Raw genomic sequence first — 23,571 nt, forward strand, 5'->3', positions numbered from 1 at the left:
GCTTAAGGTTAGGATCCAAGTGGTCGGACATGGAAAATTCCCTCTCTCCCTGTAGCCGGTGTCCCTGTCCTGTGGATGGGGTTCATGGTGAGGGCAAGTTGACCTGGCGCCAGTTTGGGGTTTTTTTTTCCAGCTCTATTGAGGTATAACTGACAGGTGACACATGTAAGTTTCAGGTGTGCAGCATGAAAACATCACACCGGTTTTACGTGACCAGCATGGCCATCCGTCACTGGCCAGACTGCTTGCCTCGTGTGGGTGTGTGGGAGGTGCCCTCTCTGATTCCCTAGGACGTCCAGTCCTTAGGCCAAGATCCCACCTGTTCCCTCGACACCTTGCCCCACCCTGGCCCATCCACGCTGTGCTTACACATTTACCTGTTTTTTGCCCCAGTGGCCACATCATCAGTTTATTCTCCGTTGGGTTGAAGGCAGGTTAGAAGGTTGGGGAATATTCTTTTGCTCTTCATGGGCAACTTTGATTTTGTTTCTCTCTGGTTAGAGCTGCTTCAAGTCATTTTTTTGTATGTTATTCCCTCAAATATCGTGCTTCCCCTCATTAGATTATTTGTGCATTCAGGAGATCGTTATTAAGAAAGTCTTTAAATTATTGGCTCAAGCACACGAAACTGTCTACTTCCTCATGCAGCCTTCTACTGCCTCAGGTGACTGTGGTGATATTCATGGAGCCTCTGCTGGTCACGTGTCCCTTGGTGTGGGCACGTGTCACATCCAGTTACCTTGGCCTCCTGCGGTAGCTTTCTTGTGATGCATTCAAGGTGTCTGTGTGTAAGTTACATGTAGATCACAGTCATGAAGACAGGAGACAGGTTCACTCCACATGCTTATGTGGCTCCGTTCTCCTGTCGGTGGATGAGTATCAAAGGTCTTTAGGTCGCTGATTCCCTATCTTTCCTCTCTGTGGCCCCAGGTTGGAAATAATGAGGCTTTGAAGTACTACTCAACTAGACTTAAGTCCGTGAAGGCCGAGACTTAGTCACTGCTGTGTCTCTGGCATCTGGAACAGCAGTAGTACCTTATGTAATAGGTTCTTTGTAAATATTTGTCAAACGAATGAAATAAATCCCAAAGGAAATTAGAATAAGGACCTATTTTTTTATTGAAAAGAACCGCTGTCCACATATAATTAAATTAACACTCCCAGGTCAAATACCAGTGCTTCCCCCTGTTGGCGGTGTGACCTAGGGCACGTTATTTAATTCTTAAGGGCAGCAGCTTTATTTGCTGTGAGGTGGGAACATAACTCACCACGTGAGAACCGTTAGGAGGGTGGAGTGAGGGAGGTGGGACACGTAATCGCAGCACACGCTCTGCTTGCCGCATTAACGTGCAGTCAGCACGTGCTCGCCCCTTCCTCCTGTCCTTCCCCCCGGGTTTGGGTTCGTAGCACCCCTTTTAGAAAACCTCCGTCACCCTCCTTTGGGTTGTGACCCAAGGCTGGGATACAGTGAGCCAGGCGGGTGGCTGTCTTCTGAGGCGTCCCTTCCCGGAAGTGGCTGCCTCCGGGATGCCATCAGGCCCCCTGATTCGGAGGCTTCGGTGGAGGTAGCTGATAAGCCTGTGTGGTACTTTCAGTCCCTTTTCTGATTTGTGTACGAGATCCATGAAGTTTATTTATTTTGCACGGATGTCGTCACAGAGCCCGAGTCCAAAAGTTTTTCTGGGAGTTCATCTAACATAACTCTTTTGTATTCTGGAACATTTCCTGAGCCTGTTTTGTTCCAGTTTGTCCCAAGGGCCGGCCGCACGTCCCCTTTGTGGAGCTGCCCTGCTGGTCCCTGCCAGGTTGACTTCAGATAAGGGCAGAGCCCCACCCTTGCCTGCCAGGTCAGATTCACGACCTTCTCCTCTGGGTGACACCTACTTGCCTTTAACCTCTTCGGTGCCACTGGCCTCCCAGAGATGCCCACTCACAGCAGCGTCAGGATGATAGACGTAGGCGGGATTTTTTCCAGCGAGCTTTACGTTGCCCAGGAAGCTCTTGCAGAGTACGCATGAGTGAGGGGGCAGACGCCCGGCAAGCACGTGGGTGAGCCCGTTTCCTGTGCCAGGACGGACAGGCCTGTTAGAACATTGCTCTCAGGCTAGTAAGAGGTCTGGGGACAGGTGGCAGAGGCAGCTGGAAGCAATCTGTCTTCCACATAAAGCGACCCTAAAATAGCTCCAGGAAGTTGTATCTCAGTGGACTCTATTTAAGCAGTGTGCTCGTCATCCTTTGGAAAACGTTGCCATGTGTTTCCCTCTGCCAGCTGACAGCAAACCCCTGCGCACTCTGGAGGCCCAGGTCTCTGCTGCCCAAAGAGCGGGGACCTGCCCACACCCAGGCCAGCTGGGCGGGACGGTGAGTGATCACCATGGCCTTTCCGGATCTTAGCTCTGCACCCATCTTGACTCTCCAGGTGGCCGGGGTACCGTGGTGGCCGACCGTCTTGTCCTCTAAGCATTCAGGGCCCCCGCTCCCCATTTTGTCTGTGCTCCGTTCTCTGAGTCACCATCTCCGTCCCTGTTAGAGCTGCTCCTGGCAGGCGTCCAGCCCTTCCGCCTTACAGGACAGGGAGGGTTCCAAAGGGAACTCAGGGCTTTAGGGAATCAGAACACTGGGCTCTCTGCTTTGTGTTTATGTAATTGTGGATTTCCTTGCTTATTCTGTTAAATACTTACATTCTGACTGCACTGCTGATTATAATAAAAGATGACTACCTGGTCTCAGCAATCCAGGTCATTAGTATATAAAATACGTGGAAAGGCGTAAATAACCAGATTAATGAATGTGATCATGATAAAAGAGAAGACAGCTGCTCTCAGTCCTGGCCTCGCTGCCTCTCCAGCTCTGCTGCCTCTGACGAGGGCCTTTCCTCTCTGGAAAACCAAGGTGACTTTCTGGGCCTGCGCGTCTTCAACTTTAAATGAGGCATTTGGGCTGGGTGACCCCTAGGGGCCCTTCTGACTCTGAATATTGCTTTTTCATGGTTCAGGTTCTGATTTTCAGAAAGGTTGCCCAGCATGTATTTGACATCCGCTGCACTGCCCCAGCCTGACTGCTTCCCGCGGTCCTCACGCATCATCTTCTGCCTGGAACCTTGTCTTGATGCTGTCTGTCTATTCCTGCCCCAGCCTGTGTGTCCCTCTCTGCACCTGGGTGACCGCCCACTGCTTCCAGTATTCTGTGTGCCGGGCCATCCTCACGACATCTTTATCCACCAAATCTTTTCCGAAGTCTGGATGTTGAACGCTGACCTCCACCCTCAGCTCCATATCCACATCTACACAATATTTCTCCCCAAGTCACTTCCCAATTGAAGTCCTAGACGTTTTCCTTAAAGCCAATCCCTTCCTGACGTCCTCTTTCTTGTGTCACTGGCCCTGTCTTTCTGCCAGCTACCCGACACGGGTGCCGACCTCGAATCTCGTCTCTTCTTAGAACCTGCCCTCTTCCTGCTCCGCACCGTCCCACTTAAAGGGCCTCCATCCTTTCCTTCGTGCTGAGCATCCCACTTTCCCTTTCTGTTCCCACCACCTCCGCTCATCCAGTGTCACGGCACATCGCTTACCTGGAGTCCTTATTCCCGTTTTACTAATCCATCTTTCATGCTTCTGAAAGGATGCTTTCGTCATAATCCACCACTAGATCAAGGCCAAACCTCACAGCCTCGCATCTCTCCTGATCCACTCTAGCCAACCTCGGAACCCACTTGTCGGTCCCCCTGCGAGCCTTTGTCCACACGCTCCTTCCTAGAATGCTGCTCTGGCCGCTCCCCACGACCCTGCGCTTTCGACCTGACCCTCCGTGGGGACGGCCCTGGCCTGGCGCGCACAGTGGTCTCCCTCTCGGGATTCTTCTGCCCTCGTGGCCTCCTCCACTCAGGACTTGGTTTCCCTGCTATTGTTATGTGACCTCTGCCTGTGCTTGACAGTAAGGACTGACTTCTGGGTTTGGGGCCCATCTACCAGACTGTTTGTGCAGTAAGTGAGGAAAACGGTTCGATCCAGTGGCACATTTTCGACAACACCTGGCACACTTATGTATGAAGACACTTCCTGAGGATGGTTGAACGAATGAGAGAGTGATTTTGCACTTTCCTCTCAGCACTTGGCGTGACTGCCTTGCTGCGTTGCTGGTGAGTCACAGGGACTCTTTTCACCAGGAAACCACGAGCTGGACTAAATCTCCACGTGTCTGCACTTGGCCTTGCAGCCTGTTTTGCTTGGAAAGCCCAGTGACACCAAAGCGACTGGCACATAGTAGGCGTGCGGCCAGTTTTTATTGCGTGAACGAATGTGCTCTTGCCCTTCTCCCGCACTGGTGACTCAGACCACCAACTGGTAACTGTCTTTTCTTTCCCTTCTAATCTCTGCGTCAGCTCTCTGGTCCATTTATCTTTCCAGTTCTTCCATCGTTGCTCGGGACTGTATTCCGAGCAACAGTATTCTCAAGAGAGCTTAGTAATCTCTTTCAGTTCAGGGTATGGTCAGTGGGCTTCATGGACACGATCCTTACACAGCTGCTTCTCGACACGGGAGTCTAGCTGGTCCTGTCTGTTCCCTAATTTGTGGAGTGTGGTTTGGGATTCTGACTCATCAGTAAGAACTCCAGGAGTGCCGCAGTCCTCAATTATAATGTTTGTGTCTCCCTCTTGAGCTGAGAGAAAGCTGGGGTCCAGACCTGGGTGCTGTTCCTGACGAGGACAGCAGGAGGGGCAGGTGCGGACCCCTCCGAGCAGCGTCTGTCTGAGGAAGTGCCACTGCGTGGTGTACAAGTTCACACGGAGTACTGCCTGGCAACACTTTTCTGTCACTGGAACATGAGAAATTAACCTGCAGGCTTTTCTGCTTTGTGGTGTGCTTTTCCGTTTCTGTACACTTGTAGTACCTCTATTGTTAGGGGCTTCGATTTTTAAGAAACTTTCAGACACAAAGGTATTGGTCTTCATCTCAAATTCTTATGTTCCATCCAACTGAAATCAAATTAGATTCTCTTGGCTTGAGACAATTCCGATTCGTGACACTCTCCTGAGGTACCGTTGTGTAAAACAAGGCACCGTCAGACTGAACTAAGCCTATTAAGGACTGATCCCGTAAGGGGAGCTGTCTAAGAGCTCCTGCCCATCAAGGTTTTGACCATTTCACTCAGTCCAAGAAACCGTGTATAACAACACCTATAGGATTTTTTAATTCCGGGCTTTATTAAGTTGACAAAAAAGCATTTGAGAATAAATGACTCCCCCAAAATGAGGACTCAAGTTTGTCATGTACAGTTGCTTAAGCATAAAAAGAGACAGCTGTTAATAGTGATCACTGGCTTAGTCACCAGCTTGCCCTCCGTCCTCCCTAAAGACCTGGTGACAGCTCTCAATCTTTGTAGTGTCGAGAGCAGCCCTCTCCGTGTGATCTGAATGCCCTCCCTGGGGGCTTCTTGGGACACCTCCCCTGCTCGTGCCCCGTGTCACTGGCTCTGAGAGGTTCACATCTAGCTTCAGAGGCCTTGCCTTAGTCTGTGTTTCTACTTGCTCTAAATACAGTGAGTGTCAACGTTCATATATCCTGCTCTTGAACAAACTGACCCACGCCTTCATGTATTACACCCCGACACTGTGTCACATACCCAAGCAGGCCTTTGTGACTCAGTCACTGAGCAGGCAGGCCCGGTCTTCCCACACGGTGCTCCTGCCGGCCACTCGTTCACATGCAGCAGTAGCAGCGCCCCTGTGTGCAATGTCGTGTCTGTGCCATTATTAGTACTTGTTATTACACGTTGCTTTGATTCTTTAATAAAGATTAGTAAAATAAAAATGAAAGTGCTGGTAAGAAGCATGTCTTTTAAAAATTACCGTGACCGAGAACAAGGTTTGGGGGGATTTGGGGGGCACACTTGGAAAGCAGCAAGTATGTTCCTTCATTTGGACGTTTGTTGGACCTAAGCCCATCACTGTACCCAGTTATGAAAGAAGAGAAAAGAGGGAACAGGTGTGAAATGTTGAAACTCTGTGGTCAAAGGCTGGGTTTAAAAGGGCAGATTTAAGGAGAGGTTTTGCGATTTGACTTAATGTGCAGATGGAACACTCCCGAGAAGATGGAAGTTGGGTGTTTATTTATTTTTAAATAAATTTATTTAATTTATTTATTTTTGCCTGCATTGGGTTTTCATTGCTGCACGCAGGCTTTCTCTAGTTGCGGCGAGCGGGGGCTACTCTTCGTTGTGGTGTGCGGGCTTCTCATTGCAGTGGCTTCTCTTGTTGCAGAGCATGGGCTCCAGGCACGTGGGCTTCAGTACTTGTGGCATGTGGGCTCAGTAGTTGTGGCTCGCAGGCTCAGTAGTTGTGGCGCACGGGCTTAGTTGCTTCGCGGCATGTGGGATCTTCCCGGACCAGGGATCGAACCTGTGTCCCCTGCATTGGCAGGTGGATTCTTAACCACTGAGCCACCAGGGAAGTCCCTGAAGTTGGGTGTTTAACTCTCAGTTAGACTTGCTCCAGTGTTTTCAGGAAACATTCAGCATGAAAGTCTTTACACAGCATATCTGATCCCTCGGTTTCTGCGGAGGGCTTCTCTCTTGCCCCCTCCCTGCTGTGCCCTGGCCGAGGACCCATTAGTAAACCTCTCTTAGTGTTGTGATCACTTTTGCTTTTTACCTTTTTTTTTCCCTAATAAAAAAAAGGTTCATACCATTACATCATTGACATCCCTCTGAGTTGTGTAGTATAAACCTAAATAATTTTTGATAATTGCCTGTTATATTATGGATCTCCGATAATTTGTTCAGCCGTTCCCTGATTGATGACTTTCCATTAGTTTCTAATTATTTCACTCCACACTATGCAGTCCACATCCGTGTTTGTACGTGATAGTGCTTTTGATTTTGTAAGCTGGATTACTAGAGGCGGAAATGAAGGGTCAAATGATATGTATGTCTAAAAATTTAATAGCTTTTGCCATATTTCTTTCCCCCAATTGCACAGCAGTTATTACTCCTTCCAGCAACGTAGGGAGTGCCTTTTATCTCTCATCTAAAATTCCTGCCAGCTGAAGAGGTGAAAGGCATTTCGTTGTGGCTTTTTTTAATGTATTTTTTTTTGGCTGCGTTGGGTCTTCATTGCTGTGCACAGGCTTTCTCTAGTTGCAGCGAGCAGGGGCTTCTCTTGTTGCGGAGCATGGGCTCTAGGCGCGTGGGCTTCAGTAGTTGTTGCCCGTGGGCTCAGTAGTTGTGGCTCGCGGGCTCTAGAGCGCAGGCCCAGTAGTTGTGGCGCACGGGCTTAGTTGCTCCGTGGCATGTGGGATCTTCCCGGACCAGGGATCAAACCTGTGTCCCCTGCATTGGCAGGTGGATTCTTAATCACTGTGCCACCAGAGAAGTCCCTCAGTGTTGTTTTAATGTGCACTTTGTGGACGGCCAGTAAGCTTGAGCGACTTTGTGCATAATTGCATAATTGTTCACGGTTTGCGTTTCATTTCTACTCCTGTAAGTTACCGCTTCATGTGTTCTTTGCCCTTTTTTCTACTGGGTTGCTTTCTTTGTGTGTATGTGTTAAAATGGTCTTTCCTTTTTTAAATTATTAATTACTAAATTACGTTGATAGTAGATAATAATTTATTATTTTTAGATGAACTTAACCTGGCAAAATAGAAATATAGTAATCTTCTCTTTTTTTTTTTTTAATTTAGGGAAGGATCTTTTGTTTATTTATTTATTTTTATATTTATTTTTGGCTGTGTTGGGTCTTCGTTTCTGTGCGAGGGCTTCCTCTAGTTGCGGCAAGTGGGAGCCACTCTTCATCGTGGTGCGTGGGCCTTTTCACTATCGCGGCCTCTCTTGTTGCGGAGCACAGGCTCCAGACGCGCAGGCTCAGTAGTTGTGGCTCACAGGCCCAGTTGCTCCGCGGCATGTGGGATCTTCCCAGACCAGGGCTCGAACCCGTGTCCCCTGCATTAGCAGGCAGATTCTCAACCACTGCGCCACCAGGGAAGCCCTAGTAATCTTCTCTTGGACCCCATCCTCAGTTTTTATTCTTAGTTCTACTGGTCTGAATCCAAAAACCTTGGAGCCACCTGTCTAACCCACCTCTTTGTTTTTTTTATGTTCCTTTAAAGTAAAAAGCTATGTATTTTTTTTCATTAGAAAAGTAACATAACATTATGATTTTGAAAAATAGAGGTTCAAAAAAGGAAAAACAAAAGTTTTCTTGCTACCCTAACATCTGGGTTGCTTTTTTATTGATTTGTAGTAGCTTTTGTCAGTTAGGTATACGCTTTTTGGCATATGTGCTGCAGATATTTTTTTCCCTTTTTTTGGTCTTTTGCTTTGTGTATAGTGTCTTTTGCCATAAAGCTTTCTTTCTTTTTTTTTAATTGAAATGTAGTTGATTTATAGTATTTCAAATGTACAGCAAAGTGATTCAGTTATACATACATGCGTGTGTGTGTGTGTGTGTGTGTGTGTGTGTGTATATATATATATGTGTATATATATATATATACATATATATATATACACACACACATTCTTTTTCAGATTCTTTTCCACTGTAGTTTATTACAGGATACTGAATAGAGTTCCCAGTGCTATACAGTAGGTCCTTGTTGTTTATCTGTTTTATATATAGTAGTGTGTATCTATTAATCCCAACCTCCTAATTTATCCCTCCCCTGCCTTTCCCTTTGGTAACCATTTCTTTTCCATGTCTGTGAGTCAATTTCTGTTTTGTAAATAAGTTTTTACATTCCACATATAAGTGATATCATATGATATTTATCTTTCTCTTTATCTTTCTACTTACTTCACTTACTGTGATAATCTCTGGTTCCATCCATGTGGCTGCAAATGGTGTTATTTCATTCTTTTCTATGTGTGAATAGTATTCATTGTATATATGTACCATATCTTTTTTATCCATTCGTTTGTCAGTGGACACTTAGGTTACTTCCATGTCTTGGCTATTGTATATAAGCTGCTGTGAACATTGGGGTGCATGTATCTTTTTGTTTGTTTTTAAATTTATTTGGTTGCACCGGGTCTTAGTTGCAGCAGGTGGACTCTTAGTTGCAGCATGCATGTGGGATCTAGTTCTCTGACCAGGGATCGAACCCGGGCCCCCTGCATTGGGAGCGTGGAGTCTTACCCACTGCGCCACCAGAGAAGTCCCCTGGGGTGCATGAATCTTTTTGAATTAGAGTTTTTGTCTTTTCCGGGTAAGTGCCCAGGAGTGGGACTGCTGGATCACATGGTAACTCTATTTTTAGGTTTTTAAGGAGCCTCCGTACTCTTTTCCATAGTTGCCATAAATTTTTAAAACCTCTTTCTGTTATTTGTATTGCTTTTCTTTATGCCATATAGTTTTCCTCACATGACACTACTTTTTTTGCTGAATTTATCGCGTGGTGGTTTAGAATTTTTGTTTTATTTTGTATTTATTTATTATGTATTTATTTAATTTTGTTTTATTTTCTTTTTCCTTTCAACTGGATCTATGACAGGGAGAAAAACTATTGATTTGTATATACTTGTTTTGCTTCCAGACAACTTACTAAATTTTTCCCAGTTTTTAGTCTGTTGAGTCTTCCTGGCATATAGTCAGATCATTTCCAAATAAAGGTGATTTTATCTCTTTCCAATACTTCTTCATTTTCTTCTTTTGTAGTACAGGTTGTTAGGACTTCTGCTGAAGTTATTAAACCTCTCTTAGGGGTAAAAATCACGTCCTGCTTGGAGTCTTAGCCTTGGCCATCCTGGGTCAGTCGCATCGTCATGTTTGCTCTTCACGGCAGAAGCCGTGGTATCAAGTGACTTCACAGCCAGGTTGTTCAGGCTCCTTCCTTGCCAGCTAGATTCTAAGCCCTTTAAAGTTGGGGACCATGTCCTCCCTGATTTTATGTCCCTCAGAACCCAGCAGAGAACGGGGCGCGTACCAGGCACACGTTGGACTGTCAGCTGTATTGGAGGCGCCCCCATTCTCTCCTTCCAGAGCCCCCCGCTTCTTCCTTGGAGCCACCTCTGCCCTGTGGACTCTACATCAGATGACCAAGTGCTCTCTGTCCAGAGGGCCCTTCTCCCTTACCTGCCCAGCAGAATTTAGATTTTTTTTTGAGCCTCTAGACCAGAGAAGTTCCCCTTCTCAGTCTTTATCAGCGTCACCTGGAGGGCCTGGTGAAACACAGATTGTGGGGCAACCCCAGGTTTCTGATTCACTTCGTCTGGGTCGGGACCCAAGGGTTTTGCATTTCTAACAAGTGTGCACGCTGCAGGCCCAGGCAGCGCAGCTTGAGAACCGCCGCTCAAGACTGGGGTTGGTGACCTCGTGGGTGGAAGGCTCAGAGTTCTTTGCATGAACGAGGCAGATTCTGGTGCTGGTCCAAGTTCTGCTCACGTAGCCGGGTCCCCTTCCCTTCACCGGAGGGGTATGTGCCGGGCCCCGTCCCTCCACTGTGATCCCCTGCACCGCGTCAGGGTGTGTGTCGGGGGCACGTGGTAATCATCTTTCACTGGGTAGGCGATGCCAAGTGAAAAGCATTGTCCAGGCTTAACGAAAACTCACTCCCCTTTCCACCCTGTCAGCCTCTGCACTTCGATACCTTCACGAAAACAGGATCATCCACCGGGATCTAAAGCCAGAAAACATCGTCCTGCAGCAAGGGGAGCAGAGAGTGAGTGACCTTCCAGGGCCTGGGGAGGGCGGGTGGCAGCTGGGCGGAGGAGGAACCCGCTTTGTGTGTTTGCGTTTCTTTGCTCACATATTTGCTTTGATCCTCTGGGAATGCTTTTTGATTTGGAACGAAATTCAGCGAAAAGTTCTCACTTGCAGATTGAGGCAAGTTTGAATGGACCACATTGTTAGTCATCCAAGTTGCAGGAATCTGATAAGAAAAATAATGTTTGTCTTCCAGCTGACACCCCCAGCCTTTGGGACTTGCACTTCTTGGAAATGGACTTTTTGTTTTCCATCTGTTTGAGAGCCTCAGCTTTTGAAGCTAACAGGGAGACCATCTATAAGTTGGTTCTGGACGTGGCCAAGAGGAGGCATTTGGAGCTGGCACCTGCCCATGGGGCCTGGTCCAGCCTGCAGTTTCCCCAGAGCTCTCAGGGACCTTCTCCGGGGCCCCCTGCTCAGGTGTGGGGTAACCTTCCCGCAGGGCTCGGCCCTGTGCTCTTCCTGGCCTTGTTTGTTCAGCTGGGTGACGGGCAGGGGCTCAGCGGAGTGGAATGCAGTAACTCAACTCCCGGACCGTCTGATCTCTTCCACGCAGCTTCCTCCAGCATCCTAGGCGTGACCCATGCCTCTCCTAGCTCTCACCTTTGGCCCAGTTCACGCTCATTCCTGCCAGTTCTAAGATTTGAGAATTAAAGGTATTTACTGAGAAGGAACTGGCCTGGTTCTCCTTTGCGTCTAGGTTTAGCAATCCTGAGGGCTGGCGCGTGGTCTGCTAATTTTGACCTTCCTCTGGCAGTTGGTCGCAGAGCAAGGGGGAACATGTGCCTGGCGTTTTTACATTGTTTCCTTTTGCCCAAATCTACCATGACTAGGGCATTCTCCTGTGTATTTGGTGGTCCTTTGGAACTTAGGGTCTTAGGATTGGGAATTCAGAAACATCCTCTGCTCTAACAGAGACATTCAGAATTCGTGAAGGACAGTGCACTCTCATAACCATCAGGTTTTTCCTCCTCCCTTTTTTTTTCAGTTAATACACAAAATTATTGACCTAGGATATGCCAAGGAGCTGGACCAGGGCAGTCTGTGCACTTCGTTTGTGGGGACCCTGCAATACCTGGTAAGAGACGGGGTTTCCATGTTTGTGTGCCAGTTTCTGTCTGATGGCCGTGTCTGTGGGTCTCTTCCTCCATCCTTGCCTTCTGCCATCTAAGTTTGCTGGCTCTTTGGATGTTTCCTGGGTGCCTAGGAACTGTTGTGTGGGGTCAGACTCATAATCCATTCAAGTCAGCACGTTTGGCCAGCAGAGGCCTTACGGAGGGACGTGGTCGTCTTCTCATATCAAAAGGACTCTGCTCCTGGGCCCTCGCACGAGTCCCATAACCTCTCATGCTGCAGTATTTTATCTGAGGACAAAGAGTTTAAACCAGGTTCTTGCTGGTCTGCAGGGGGCCTCAGTTTCCACACAGCATGTCAGGGGCCATGGAGGAGAGGGCTGAGCTTCGAGCTCCCACCCTTTCTTTTTGTTATTTGGTCTTAATACTGCGGTTCTATTTGTCACTCATTCATCCAAGAAATATTGGTCAAGTGTAGTTTTAGAGTTTAGGAGGAAAGCAGGCATCACCCTGATAACACAAATAATGAAGAAATTACAATTGTGTTAAGTACTGTAAAGGGAAAGTGCAGGGTGTTATGAGAAAATATTTTAGGAAGACCTAGCCTGGTCTGGGACCTGAAGGATAAGGGGGGGGGGGAAAGGGGGACTGGGGGAGGGGGAGAGAGAGGAAGTTCCAGGTAAAGGGATAGGACATGGGAGACCAGAAGGTGTGGCAGGAACCAGAGAAGAAGGAAGAGGGTATCTCGAGTTGAGGCTGGAGAGAGAGATAGAGGACAGATTATTCACAGCCTTGTTGGCTGGGTTAGAGATTTTAAACTTTATCCTGAGACCTCTGGAGAGACATGGAAGGTTTTTAAGTGTGAGAGGGATCGGGTTTACCTTTTGAAGAGACCACGCTTGGTACCGCGTGGAGGGTGAATTGCAGGTAGTGGGGGAGTGGTAAGGAGGCTGTTGTGCTGAGCTGGTCCGAGCTGGTGGAGGGCCTTGAGGATGTAGAGGATGGTTCAAGAAATGCCTGGAAGAGACCCAGCAGGACTCGGTAGTAGATTGTTTGCAGATGATAGCCAGTACATGTTGATTAAAGGAGTCTACAATTTAAAAAAGAAAAACAAAAAAAAGGTTGAAAGCCACCTGGGCTCGACGAGCTTAATTATCCTACGTGGATCTTATATAGAAAGAGAGAAAGCCATTATTGAGGTCCTTTTGAGTGTATCCATACTTTCCACTAACCCCACAACCGGGCAGTGGCCTGCCGGTTTATCACCCGCCCTGGGGAGTAGGGGATTCAGAGCGGGAACTCGAGGCTGTGACTCAGCACGTGTGTCCACATAACGTGACCCTGTGGCTCCTGCCCGGTGTCCTCTGGACCCCTTGTCAGCTCAGCAGCAGTTAGTGAGGACCCCAGGCTCTGACAAGGGTGCTCGGCCAAATTGTTCACTTGCGGGCCTAAAACTTCTGTCCGTAACCGGACACAGAGGCTGACCTGTGCGTCCCCACGTGTTTCCTCTTGGTTTGGACTCCGTGGTCCTTCATGAGTGTCATGCCTCCAGCCAGCCCGGGCGCAGTCCTGCCTCCACGCCTTCGCTTGTCATGGTCCTTCCTGCGCGGTCCGCCCTGAGGCACTCTGGGCCGTTCCGTCCCACCTGCGCTGGGAGGCTTCCCTCGGTCGTCCCCGCCTCTCTGCTTGGGCAGCAGCCACGCATCTGGCCTTTCCTACCTGACTGCAACGATCCGTCCCGCTGCCCGACCGCATGCTGTGGACCCCGCCGCTTTAGGGGACCGGCTGGCGTGCAGTGCGTGCGCTGTGAACGGGTGCGCGTGGCCGGGGTCACTCCCCTTTGTTGTCCGTGCCCTGTCTTCCCCTCCCTGCACAGTGCTGGGAAAAGGGTACACGCTGCACTCCGGTTCACCTAAAATACCCCCAGGCCCTTGTTTCAGCACCGGGACTGAACGAGGTCCAGAGAGATCCTAGGCACCACCTGCTGAACACGTGGTCTCCTCCTCACCTGGAGCGGGGCCCAGGGAGCACGGGGCACGATGAGAGGCTGGGTGCCCCGCTCCGTGGTAGACCCTCGGATGGGGAGCAGCTCAGGTATGTCCCGCCATTGTCACCGCAGGCCCCTGAGCTGCTGGAGCAGCAGAAGTACACGGTGACCGTGGACTACTGGAGCTTCGGCACCTTGGCCTTCGAGTGTATCACGGGCTTCCGGCCCTTCCTGCCCAACTGGCAGCCCGTGCAGTGGTGAGTGAGGGCTCGGGGCGGGCCGGCCGCCTGAAGGGGGCGGTGTCCCCCTGTCTTTGTCAGATGTCACCTCGCCTGTCCTGTCTCACTGGGCGCCCCAGGCTGGGCCTGAGACACCTGTGACCTGTTGCCCAGAGGAAGTCCCGTTAAGACCTGGCACATGGGCAGTCTGAGCTCCAGAAGCCTGGAAAGATGGAAGGTTGTTAAGTGTCAACCTGGATTCTGAACCTTAACAGCTTTAAATCCAGTACTGTGTAAATGCCTGCTCTGTGCAGGGCAGGAGGTCATTGTGTTTACAGAGTGTGTGTGTAGTGTACGCTTACACCGAAAACGCTGTGCATTAGTAAACAAACAGCCTGTTCACATGACAAATTATGAGCTGTATTTACATGAAAATTTATTGTTGACAAATTTTACTGTTTTTAAAAGCAGCAAAAAGTGGCTTAAAATGTGAACTGAATACATTTCCAAAAAGAGATTTTCTAATAAAACAAGTCAAAGGATACAATTAAGTTTTTAAAAATTACTTTATATTTTGAAACTTCTTTTCTGATTATAATACTAACGTGTGGTTCATTGCATACATAAAAGTTAACCATTACTGAAATGCATCATTTAAAAACTAACACCCCCCTAAATCAGTTAGGTTGAGAGACCACACACTAATTGAAATGATGCGACTGTTGTTCAACATTATTTTTTTATCTCCAGTTTTTATTTTTTGGAGCAGTGGTAAGTTCATGTGGTTCAAACTTCAGAGCATAAAAGTGAGAAGTCATGGTTCCTCCCCACAGGCATCTGGTCCCGTTGATTTTGGGTCCACCTCTGAGGATGTCTTGTACGTGTACAAGCAAATGGGCATGTACCTGTTTGTTAACTCATTTATGTATGCCACCGCATTTTACCTCAGTGACAGTGTGATACGCACACTGCCCTGTACGTGCTCTTCCAGGATTTTTACACTGAGAATTTCCTCCGACTGCTGTGAACATATCTCTGTGACTCCAGATTCTTCATTGTGCCTGTGTTTATTTAAAAAACAAAGTAGGTTACCATGCATACTCTCATAGAACCTGCCTTTCAGACTTGCTACTGAAAATGCTTTCTGTTCTTCCATGGTCTTTGTCACATCTGTTTGCTGTTCCACTGTAGTTGGTTTAACCTGCTCCCCATTACTGGAAGAATCAGTGGTTTATAATTTTTACTTCTTAAAATAACACCAAGAATAACATCATTGTAGGGAAATCCTTGTATGTCCGCAGTTATTTCCCTGGGATAAATTCCTAGAAATGGGATCAACAGATCAAAGATTATCCGCATTTTAAAGATCTTCCATGTGCACTAACAAATTGCTCCACAGAAAGTTTGTATAAATAACGTTTCCACCAGGAACGTACAAAAGCTGCCCCTTTGTGGGTCCGCAATGGCTGTTGTCACGTTTCTCAGTATCTTTCTGGAAGTAGCGAAAACATTGACTTTTTCAAGGGACAGGTACTTACATCATGAGATTGTTTATTTATAAGAGTAAGATGTAGCCTTTGAAATCAATTCCAGAAGAGTAGTTTTGTGTGACGCGGTCCAGTTCAGTCACCGTTCACATGCCAGACACTGGAAGAGATGAGCCGGGCACGGTCCCAGCTCCTGAGGAGCCTGGTGACCTGGCAGAGAGTGCCCTCCTGTGGGGACTGACTTTAGAAGAGGCAGCGCTCCTGAGCTGGGTTCTGGAGTGTTGAATTAGCTCATTACATGAGAGTCACACCTTATCATGTAACCATCACGACAAAAACTTTAAATGTCTGTACATCTATAGCGTTTTTAACTAACCAAGGAATTACTGCATTTTTTTCAGTTCAAATGTCGAGCGTTTCCATTATTTATAACGAGATGAGTTAAAGTCCATTAGAACTAGAAGAAGAAATGCTATTTGAAGCTATCCCTAATGGCCTGGCATCTTCATAGTAAGTTTTTTGTCTTCAGAGCCAGCCTCCTGTACGGAGCCGGGAGGCCGGGTGACCACTTGCAGGCGGACATCTCTGAAACCCAGTAGCTGTGAGACGTGCCTGTCTTGTCTGCCTTGTAATGCCTCAGGCAGCTTTAGCAATTTCACTCTCATCTCAGGTGGCAGGTAGATAGTAACTTCAGGACAAATGAAATTTGAGCTTTATTATCCTATCACTGAGCTACTGTGAAGTGCATTTTAGGACCGGCCTAAGCAGTAAGCATTTCACTTACTGTGTCCTTTTCTTTATCTATATAGTTTCCCGTTGACAGACCGAGTTTCTATCAGAGGACCATCCCATTATGTGTAATGACAGCCTGACTTAGAGCAGGCAGGTTCCAGCTGGACCCCAGCTCTTCCAGGCTACGTGTGCTCCACATGGTCCGGTTCACCCCTTGCCAGTGAGGCTTCAGGGCTAAAGCATTTTTCATTTGAATTTCTTATGTGTTTTTGAAAAGGAAGGATGCAGGCATTTAGACAGAGTAGAAGGGGCACCAGACTTTGGATCTGAGTCCCCGGTGGTGTGACCTTGGGCAGGTCCCCTGATCTTCACTTCCTCACCGCTGAATGGGTGGCTGAAAACCGTCTGCCACATGGGGTCATCGGGCAGAGAAGGGCGTGTTCGCAGTCAGTGCTTGGTTATCCATGAAGCATTATTCAGACTTACGTCATCACCCTTGTCCCCGAGAAGATTTGAAACCAGTGTAAAAATCTGCTTCCTTCAAATACTATTTCAGATACATCAAAAGGGTCTCTAGGGTGGGAAATGTAACCGTTCATTCACCATCAGAAGTAACGCTTAGCCACACGCATTAAGAGGGAAGTGTGTGGTGCCTGCAGGTTTCACGTGAACAGGATCCTTGGGCAGTAATCTTGGTGTGCACGTCCTAATTTCATCCTCTACCAAAACGTGAGAGTTTGGTGTTCGATGAAAAGTAGAAGAAAGATAAGGATGAGCCAGGGTGAGGCCAGGAGTCAGCAGGACAAGGCTGAAGGTCAGTGACACTCACCGGGCAGTGCTGACGGCCTTAAACGCTCAGAGAAGCATCCTAGCAGGACGCAGACGCACTGGCCGGCATCCCAAGGGGTTAGCTAGCGACCCGGGGGCATCCCGTCCGGTTGTCAAGTGGAAGGCTACCGGTGTAGAGGGGCTCTTGGCTGCTGGGTGACGCGGGGTCATCACGAGCGGCGTGACGGACCAGGCCCTGCGTCCGCAGGCACTCCAAAGTCCGGCAGAAGAGTGAGATGGACATCGTGGTGAGTGAGGACCTGAACGGAGCCGTGAAGTTCTCCAGCTCGTTACCCCAACCGAGCAACCTCAACAGGTACGGCCCCAGGCCTTCCCCTCCGCGTCGTGTCCTTCCTTTTTTAGAAGTGGAGGTCAGAGCAGACGTCCTGGTAGCTCTGACGTGGGGACGTCCTGCTGTGGCCGGCACCTGGCATAATCCATCTCAGTGTTAAACTTAGAACGCCTTCCCCCCGACCCCATCTAGAAGTCATCTCCTTCCCGAATTCACACAGCAATCTGTCTGTACCTCTCATCACTCCAAGAAGCTTCTACATCACGTGACATTTGGTTTTGCAGAGGGTTTACCTTCTGGTCAGCTGTAAGCCTTTGAGGGCCAGGGGATTACGCTTTATTTCTCTTTGCCTGCAGCCTAATTGTGTGTTACTGTCAACAAACAAACCTTTGCCGTTTGAACGGCACTGCCGTCTGGTCTTAGAGCCAGAATATGAGCAGTCAGGTAATCCTATCAGAACTGGGGGCTAGTACAGAGGAAAGCTGCCAGGCGGCCGGCCACACACAGCTGAGGAGCACGGAGCACAGTGACCAAGAGTGTTTGGAGGACGGGGAGAGAGGTACCGAGTGGACTAGCTGCGCGGGATGACTGGGCGGGCTGGAACTTTCTGGAAGGATCTGGAAAGACGTGCAGGACAGGCATGGGAAAGATGGGGGGTGGGGGGGCCCAGGAGCGGCAGCTCGTAGCGGTGCTGGCCTCTGCAGGGCTTTCTTGGGGGCGCGGCGAGGGCCGCTGAGGGTGCCGGCGGGGCCCCGCCGGGCCGGGAGAAGTGAGAACTTTGTCGTGTGGACCCCGCGAGGGATCCCCGGGGCGACCGACAAAGCGAATCGGCAGCGAGAGGTCTGGATCGTGTGGGCGGTTCTCCTGAGGTGGGGCGGGCCTGGGAAGCACATAGAAAGCTCCCTGAGGTTCTTGCACAGCCATCTGCCGAGACAGCCCTGATGTGAGGGTGTTGGCGCGGATCCGGGAGCGGGGGGGTGAGCGCCTGAGTGAGTCGTTTTGTTGGAAAGGCTCGTCTTTCCTCAGGTTAGTTCATCCTCAGGGATCACTTTGGCTCCGTCCGCGTGATGGTCACGTGCGTGTGAGGTGTGAGTGCCTTTCAGTTCCCACGCGGGGCCCTGAGGCTGGCTCTGGGCCCACACGCACGCGCGCGCACACACACACACACACACACGTGCATGGCCCCCTCTTCTCAGCGTCCTGGCCCAGCGGCTGGAGAAGTGGCTGCAGCTGATGCTGATGTGGCACCCCCGACAGAGGGGCACCGACCCCGTCTACGGGCCCAATGGCTGCTTCAGGGCCCTGGACGACATCTTAAACTTGAAGGTGAGCCTGCGGGCTGTGGGCTGCCCGACCAGTGGGCAAACGCAGTCTCCCGTGAGGGCGTCTCCGTGTGAGAGGGTGATGGGACCCCTTGCTGACCGACGTGGGTCACGAGGTCGTAGCTGTGGCCGGACAGGAGTGGGAAGACTCCTCCTGTGTGTGGCCCAGCGCTGGCCTTCCTCCCCAGGCCGGGCCTCTGGGAGGCTGGGAGGTGTGGGGAGTGGCAGGGGATCCGGGCGAGCAGGTGGGAGTCCATCAAGTGGTTTGTCCTGGGTTGTGTCGCAGCTGGTTCACGTCTTGAACATGGTCACGGGCACCATTCACACCTACCCCGTGGCAGAGGACGAGAGTCTGCCTAGCTTGAAGGCCCGGATCCAGCAGGACACAGGCATCCCCGAGGAGGACCAGGAGCTGCTGCAGGAAGCGGGTCTGGCCTTGACCCCCGACAAGCCCGCCGCTCAGTGCACCTCCGACGGCAAGGTGAGACCGGCCTCCTGCAGGCGCCCCAGCCCCACCCGACCCCGGGAAGCTGCTCGCCCGTCCCATCCCACTCCGTCGTGCCAGGCAGTCTGTTACCACGCAGGGCAAGCACCTGCCTGTTTTGAGGTTGGAATGCGAGATCCCGTGAACCTGATAGGAGATCTGAGTCACCCCATGCTTCACCTGTTCCTTCCAGACCACTGGGAGTGCCTTTCTTTTGCCTTTGCTGCCAAAGTGATGCTTCATTTTTCCGAGTCAACCAAAACTATTTTTGACACACCTCGTGTGTGCAGAACCGTGCTGATAGCTGCACAGAAAGAGCTGGAAAGTTAACGCAGGAGAGAGAGTCACTGGACAGTAAAGCAAACCATCTAAGTTGCACAATAAAGACAATCAGAGAATAAAACAGAACAGAGTAAGTTGTAGATAAGGTTTGCATTTGGGAATAAGTGTTTAAAAGGAACAGCCAAGGGAAGCAGAGGCCGCGGCCCCTAGGAAAGGCTCGGTGGGCGCCCGGCACCTGCTCTCTGAGGACGGTGCTGTCGGGACCCTCTGAAGACTCCCCCCGTTGTTGCTTGAGAAAAGGAGGGGCTGGGTCCACGAGGCCTCATTTTGCTCTTGTCCCTTTGCAGCTGAACGAGGGCCGCACCCTGGACATGGATCTCGTTTTCCTCTTTGACAACAGCAGGGTCGCCTATGAGACCCAGATCTCCCCACGGCCCCAGCCTGAAAGCGTCAGCTGTATCCGTAAGAACAGCGTGATCTTTTAAAAGATAATTACTTACAGTGCTTGGGACGAGGCTGGAGGGAGAGCCCTGGACCGAGGGAGGGGCCCCCCCTGAGAAGATGAGTCCCTCCGGCCCTCAGGCAGCCTTCCTCACTTGCACCCGCGAGGAGTAGCCCAGGTGAAGAGAGGAAAGGACATCCATCTTGAATTAATGTCAACCTCATTTAAACAGAGGACAGACAGTACTGCCCACAGGCCACTGAACTTGACCCACGTGACCATTTTGTTGATTTTTGAAGTCGTCTTCATATTTTAACAATCAATACGTGCACGCGATACCAAAAAATCAAAAAGATTGTACGGTAGGCAGTAAGTGCCTCCGTCTCCCCGTCTCCCCAGGGGAACCACTGCTGCCTGACTCCTGGGTCTCCCTTCTGGGGTGTTCTGTGCGTCTGTAACTTTTGACGTGCCTGTGCTCTACCAGGGCACAAAAACGTCTGCAGCCGTGACCAGGCCCAGCACCCGACACGGTTGTGCAGCAGCAGCGCAGTACATAACGGAGCAGTGTAGACGTGCCTGCGAGCCCCGCGGGCAGGAGGCGGTCCGTCGCAGGCGCCGCTCCCTGACGGTCGTGTGTGTCTCTGGCAGTGCAAGAGCCCAAGAGGAGCCTCCCGTTCTTCCAGCTGAGGAAGGTGTGGGGTCAGGTCTGGCACAGCATCCAGGCCCTGAAGGAGGACTGCGGCCGCCTGCAGCAGGGCCAGCGCGCCGCCATGTACGTGCCCGGTGGTTCGCCTTCGCTTGCTCAGAGCTGCCCGGTGGCCCGGCCGCAGGACGGTGGCAGAGGCGAGGGCCCGGGGGTGGCCGCTGGGAGAGCGAGCAGGGGAACGCTAGTCTGGAAGGGTGGGATGGAGGGAGGCTCCGTCAGACCCGACAAGGCCGGTGTGGTCCGCGGGCGGCACAGGGGCGCGGACGGGGCGGGGCTGCCGGACGGAGGGCAGCACCGGGACCGCGGAAGGGCTCGCTGCGGCGTGGGTCAGCCGCCCTCCCCTGACCGTCCTGCCAGGCTGGGCTGACTCTTTCCCCGGGTTGTGGCTGGTTTGGGTCGCTTCGTGTGGTACTTGGCCTAATTCCAGTTTGGGAGCAGAACCTCAGCCATTGCCGAGGGCCAGGAGATTGTCGTTACGGTTATAGGTGGCTGCTCTTGTTGTGGTTATGCTAATTATAGCAGGGGCCTGCCGTGGTGTTCGAGGTGGTTTTGTTATTGTCCGGGAAATGGTACTTGGACGCCAGAGACGCCCCACGGTTCTGTTTCTCGGGGCCCCTGCAGGATGAATCTGCTCCGGAACAACAGCTGCCTGTCCAAGATGAAGAATTCCATGGCCTCTATGTCTCAGCAGCTCAAGGCCAAGCTGGATTTCTTTAAAACCAGCATTCAGATTGACCTGGAGAAGTACAGTGAACAGAAGGAATTTGGGATCAGTGAGTGTACGCTTTGCGATGAGTCTCGAGAGAGCGTCCCTTTCCTCTTCTTTCCGAGGTGTCTTTTGTCCCCTTGCCATTGAATCGCTTGTTTTCTGTTTTGGTTTGGGGATGTTTTCGTTTTGCTTTTAATTTATTTTCCTTCCATTTTTTTCCAGCGTCAGACAAGCTGCTGCTGGCCTGGAGGGAGATGGAGCAGGCCGTGGAGCTCTGTGGACGGGTAGGAGGCGCCCTGGGGTCCCCAGCCCGGCCGAGGGCGCGAGGCTCTTCACTGCCGTCCTCCCCTTTCTCGCTGCGCGCTCGGTTGAGCTTGTATGTCGAAAATGAGATTTTCCTCTCCCAGCTCTCTGCCCTCAGCTAGGACTTGCTGGAAAGAGGGGGAGAGGCAGGGGGTGGGGGACAGTGCAGGGGGCCCTGCCGTGGCAGGTCCGGGACCTGCACAGATTGGAGTCAGGATTACGACGTGAAGTGTCCTCTTTCCATGAGAAGGGGCCTTGGGTGAAGGAGCAACACGCCGTCTTGTCGGAGGTTGTTCTAACCTCCTTGGGACATGAAATCCCCAGGAAAGAATGGGTCTAAAGGGCAAGTCTTAGGACAGTGTAAATCAGATGCCACTGAAAAGTGTTGATTATGAGGCCAGGGTGTGACATGGCAGACCTCACACAAATGGAAGACTGTGGACTCCAAGGCTTTTTCCTGGACTTTGTCACCATTTTCCCTGTGAACTTGGGCAGGGAGTTTCACCTCCGTGTCTTAACATCTGTTTCTATCAATCAGTACCGATGTGCCTCCTTAAAGGTGGGTGTCCATCGGCAGTACCTTGTTCAACCACAGGGACACGAGCGCACCCCCAGTCTTGGCACTTGTGGGTGTAATCCCTGAGATAATGGACGAATTTGGAGAAGAGAATGTGCCCCAGCCGCTTCTCCACGCCAGGACCAGGCCAGGCCCCCACCTGCTCTGTCTCCTCTCACCCTAACGCAGCCCTTTGAGAGCCTAGTTCACGGTGGAGGAAACTGCAGCGCAAGGTCAGGTGACCTGCCCGAGGGCCACGCAGCTGGCAGGTGGCCGACCCCAGATCCGACTGCAGGGCTCCAAGTCCGTGTCCCTTCCGGCTGGTCGGCTGAGGGTCTGCGGCGGGGCCGGAGGGCTCCCCCGAGAACCCCGTGTCTCAGGAGTTTCTCGCTGCGTCCTTGGCCTCAGCACCGCTCTTCCTTCAGGAGAACGAGGTGAAGCACCTGGTGGAGCGGATGATGGCGCTGCAGACGGACATCGTGGACCTGCAGCGCAGCCCCATGGGCCGGAAGCAGGGCGGGACGCTGGACGACCTGTGAGTGTGTGTGTGTGTGCGCGTGTATGTGTGTGTGAGTGCACGTTGTGTGAGAGTGAGTCTGTATGTGAGCGTGTGTGTGCACGCGTGTATATGTGTGTGAGTGCACGTTGTGTGAGAGTGAGTCTGTATGTGAGCGTGTGTGTGCGCGCGTGTATGTGTGTGTGAGTGCACGTTGTGTGAGAGTGAGTCTGTATGTGAGCGTGTGTGTGCGCGTGTATGTGTGTGTGAGTGCACGTTGTGTGAGAGTGAGTCTGTATGTGAGCGTGTGTGTGTGCGCGTGTATGTGTGTGTGAGTGCACGTTGTGTGAGTCTGTATGTGAGCGTGTGTGTGCGCGTGTATGTGTGTGTGAGTGCACGTTGTGTGAGAGTGAGTCTGTATGTGAGCGTGTGTGTGCGCGCGTGTATGTGTGTGAGTGCACGTTGTGTGAGAGTGAGTCTGTATGTGAGCGTGTGTGTGTGCGCGTGTATGTGTGTGTGAGTGCACGTTGTGTGAGAGTGAGTCTGTATGTGAGCGTGTGTGTGTGTGTGAGTGCACGTTGTGTGAGAGTGAGTCTGTGTGTGTGTGTGTGTGAGTGCGTGTTGTGTGAGAGTGAGTCTGTATGTGAGCGTGTGTGCGCGCGTGTATATGTGTGTGAGTGCACGTTGTGTGGGAGTGAGTCTATGTGAGCGTGTGTGTGCGCGCGTGTATGTGTGTGAGTGCACGTTGTGTGAGAGTGAGTCTGTATGTGAGCGTGTGTGTGCGCGCGTGTATGTGTGTGTGAGTGCACGTTGTGTGAGAGTGAGTCTGTATGTGAGCGTGTGTGTGCGCGCGTGTATATGTGTGTGAGTGCACGTTGTGTGAGAGTGAGTGTGTGCGCGTGTATGTGTGTGTGAGTGCACGTTGTGTGAGAGTGAGTCTGTATGTGAGCGTGTG

The 23,571-nt window shown here is 50.9% G+C and overlaps 1 protein-coding gene across 4 annotated transcripts in view; it reads left to right on the top strand.

Moving 5' to 3' along the window:
- The window catches only part of IKBKB (inhibitor of nuclear factor kappa B kinase subunit beta), a 50,681-nt gene that overhangs the window by 18,097 nt on the left and 9,013 nt on the right, over positions 1-23,571 (top strand). For 2 of the 4 annotated variants that reach the window (XM_059909675.1, XM_059909676.1), the window contains exons 6-16: positions 10,567-10,655; positions 11,688-11,777; positions 13,892-14,016; positions 17,233-17,340; positions 18,513-18,642; positions 18,925-19,119; positions 19,752-19,866; positions 20,495-20,618; positions 21,174-21,331; positions 21,484-21,545; positions 22,546-22,655. In XM_059909675.1, coding sequence (XP_059765658.1) covers positions 10,567-10,655; positions 11,688-11,777; positions 13,892-14,016; positions 17,233-17,340; positions 18,513-18,642; positions 18,925-19,119; positions 19,752-19,866; positions 20,495-20,618; positions 21,174-21,331; positions 21,484-21,545; positions 22,546-22,655 — 1,306 coding nt within the window. Of the gene's footprint in view, positions 1-10,566; positions 10,656-11,687; positions 11,778-13,891; positions 14,017-17,232; positions 17,341-18,512; positions 18,643-18,924; positions 19,120-19,751; positions 19,867-20,494; positions 20,619-21,173; positions 21,384-21,483; positions 21,546-22,545; positions 22,656-23,571 lie in introns of all 4 variants that reach the window. The other 2 variants (XM_059909677.1, XM_059909678.1) reach the window with 2 other exon arrangements.

Source organism: Balaenoptera ricei, chromosome 21 (assembly GCF_028023285.1).
Source record: "Balaenoptera ricei isolate mBalRic1 chromosome 21, mBalRic1.hap2, whole genome shotgun sequence".
NCBI lineage: Eukaryota > Metazoa > Chordata > Mammalia > Artiodactyla > Balaenopteridae > Balaenoptera > Balaenoptera ricei.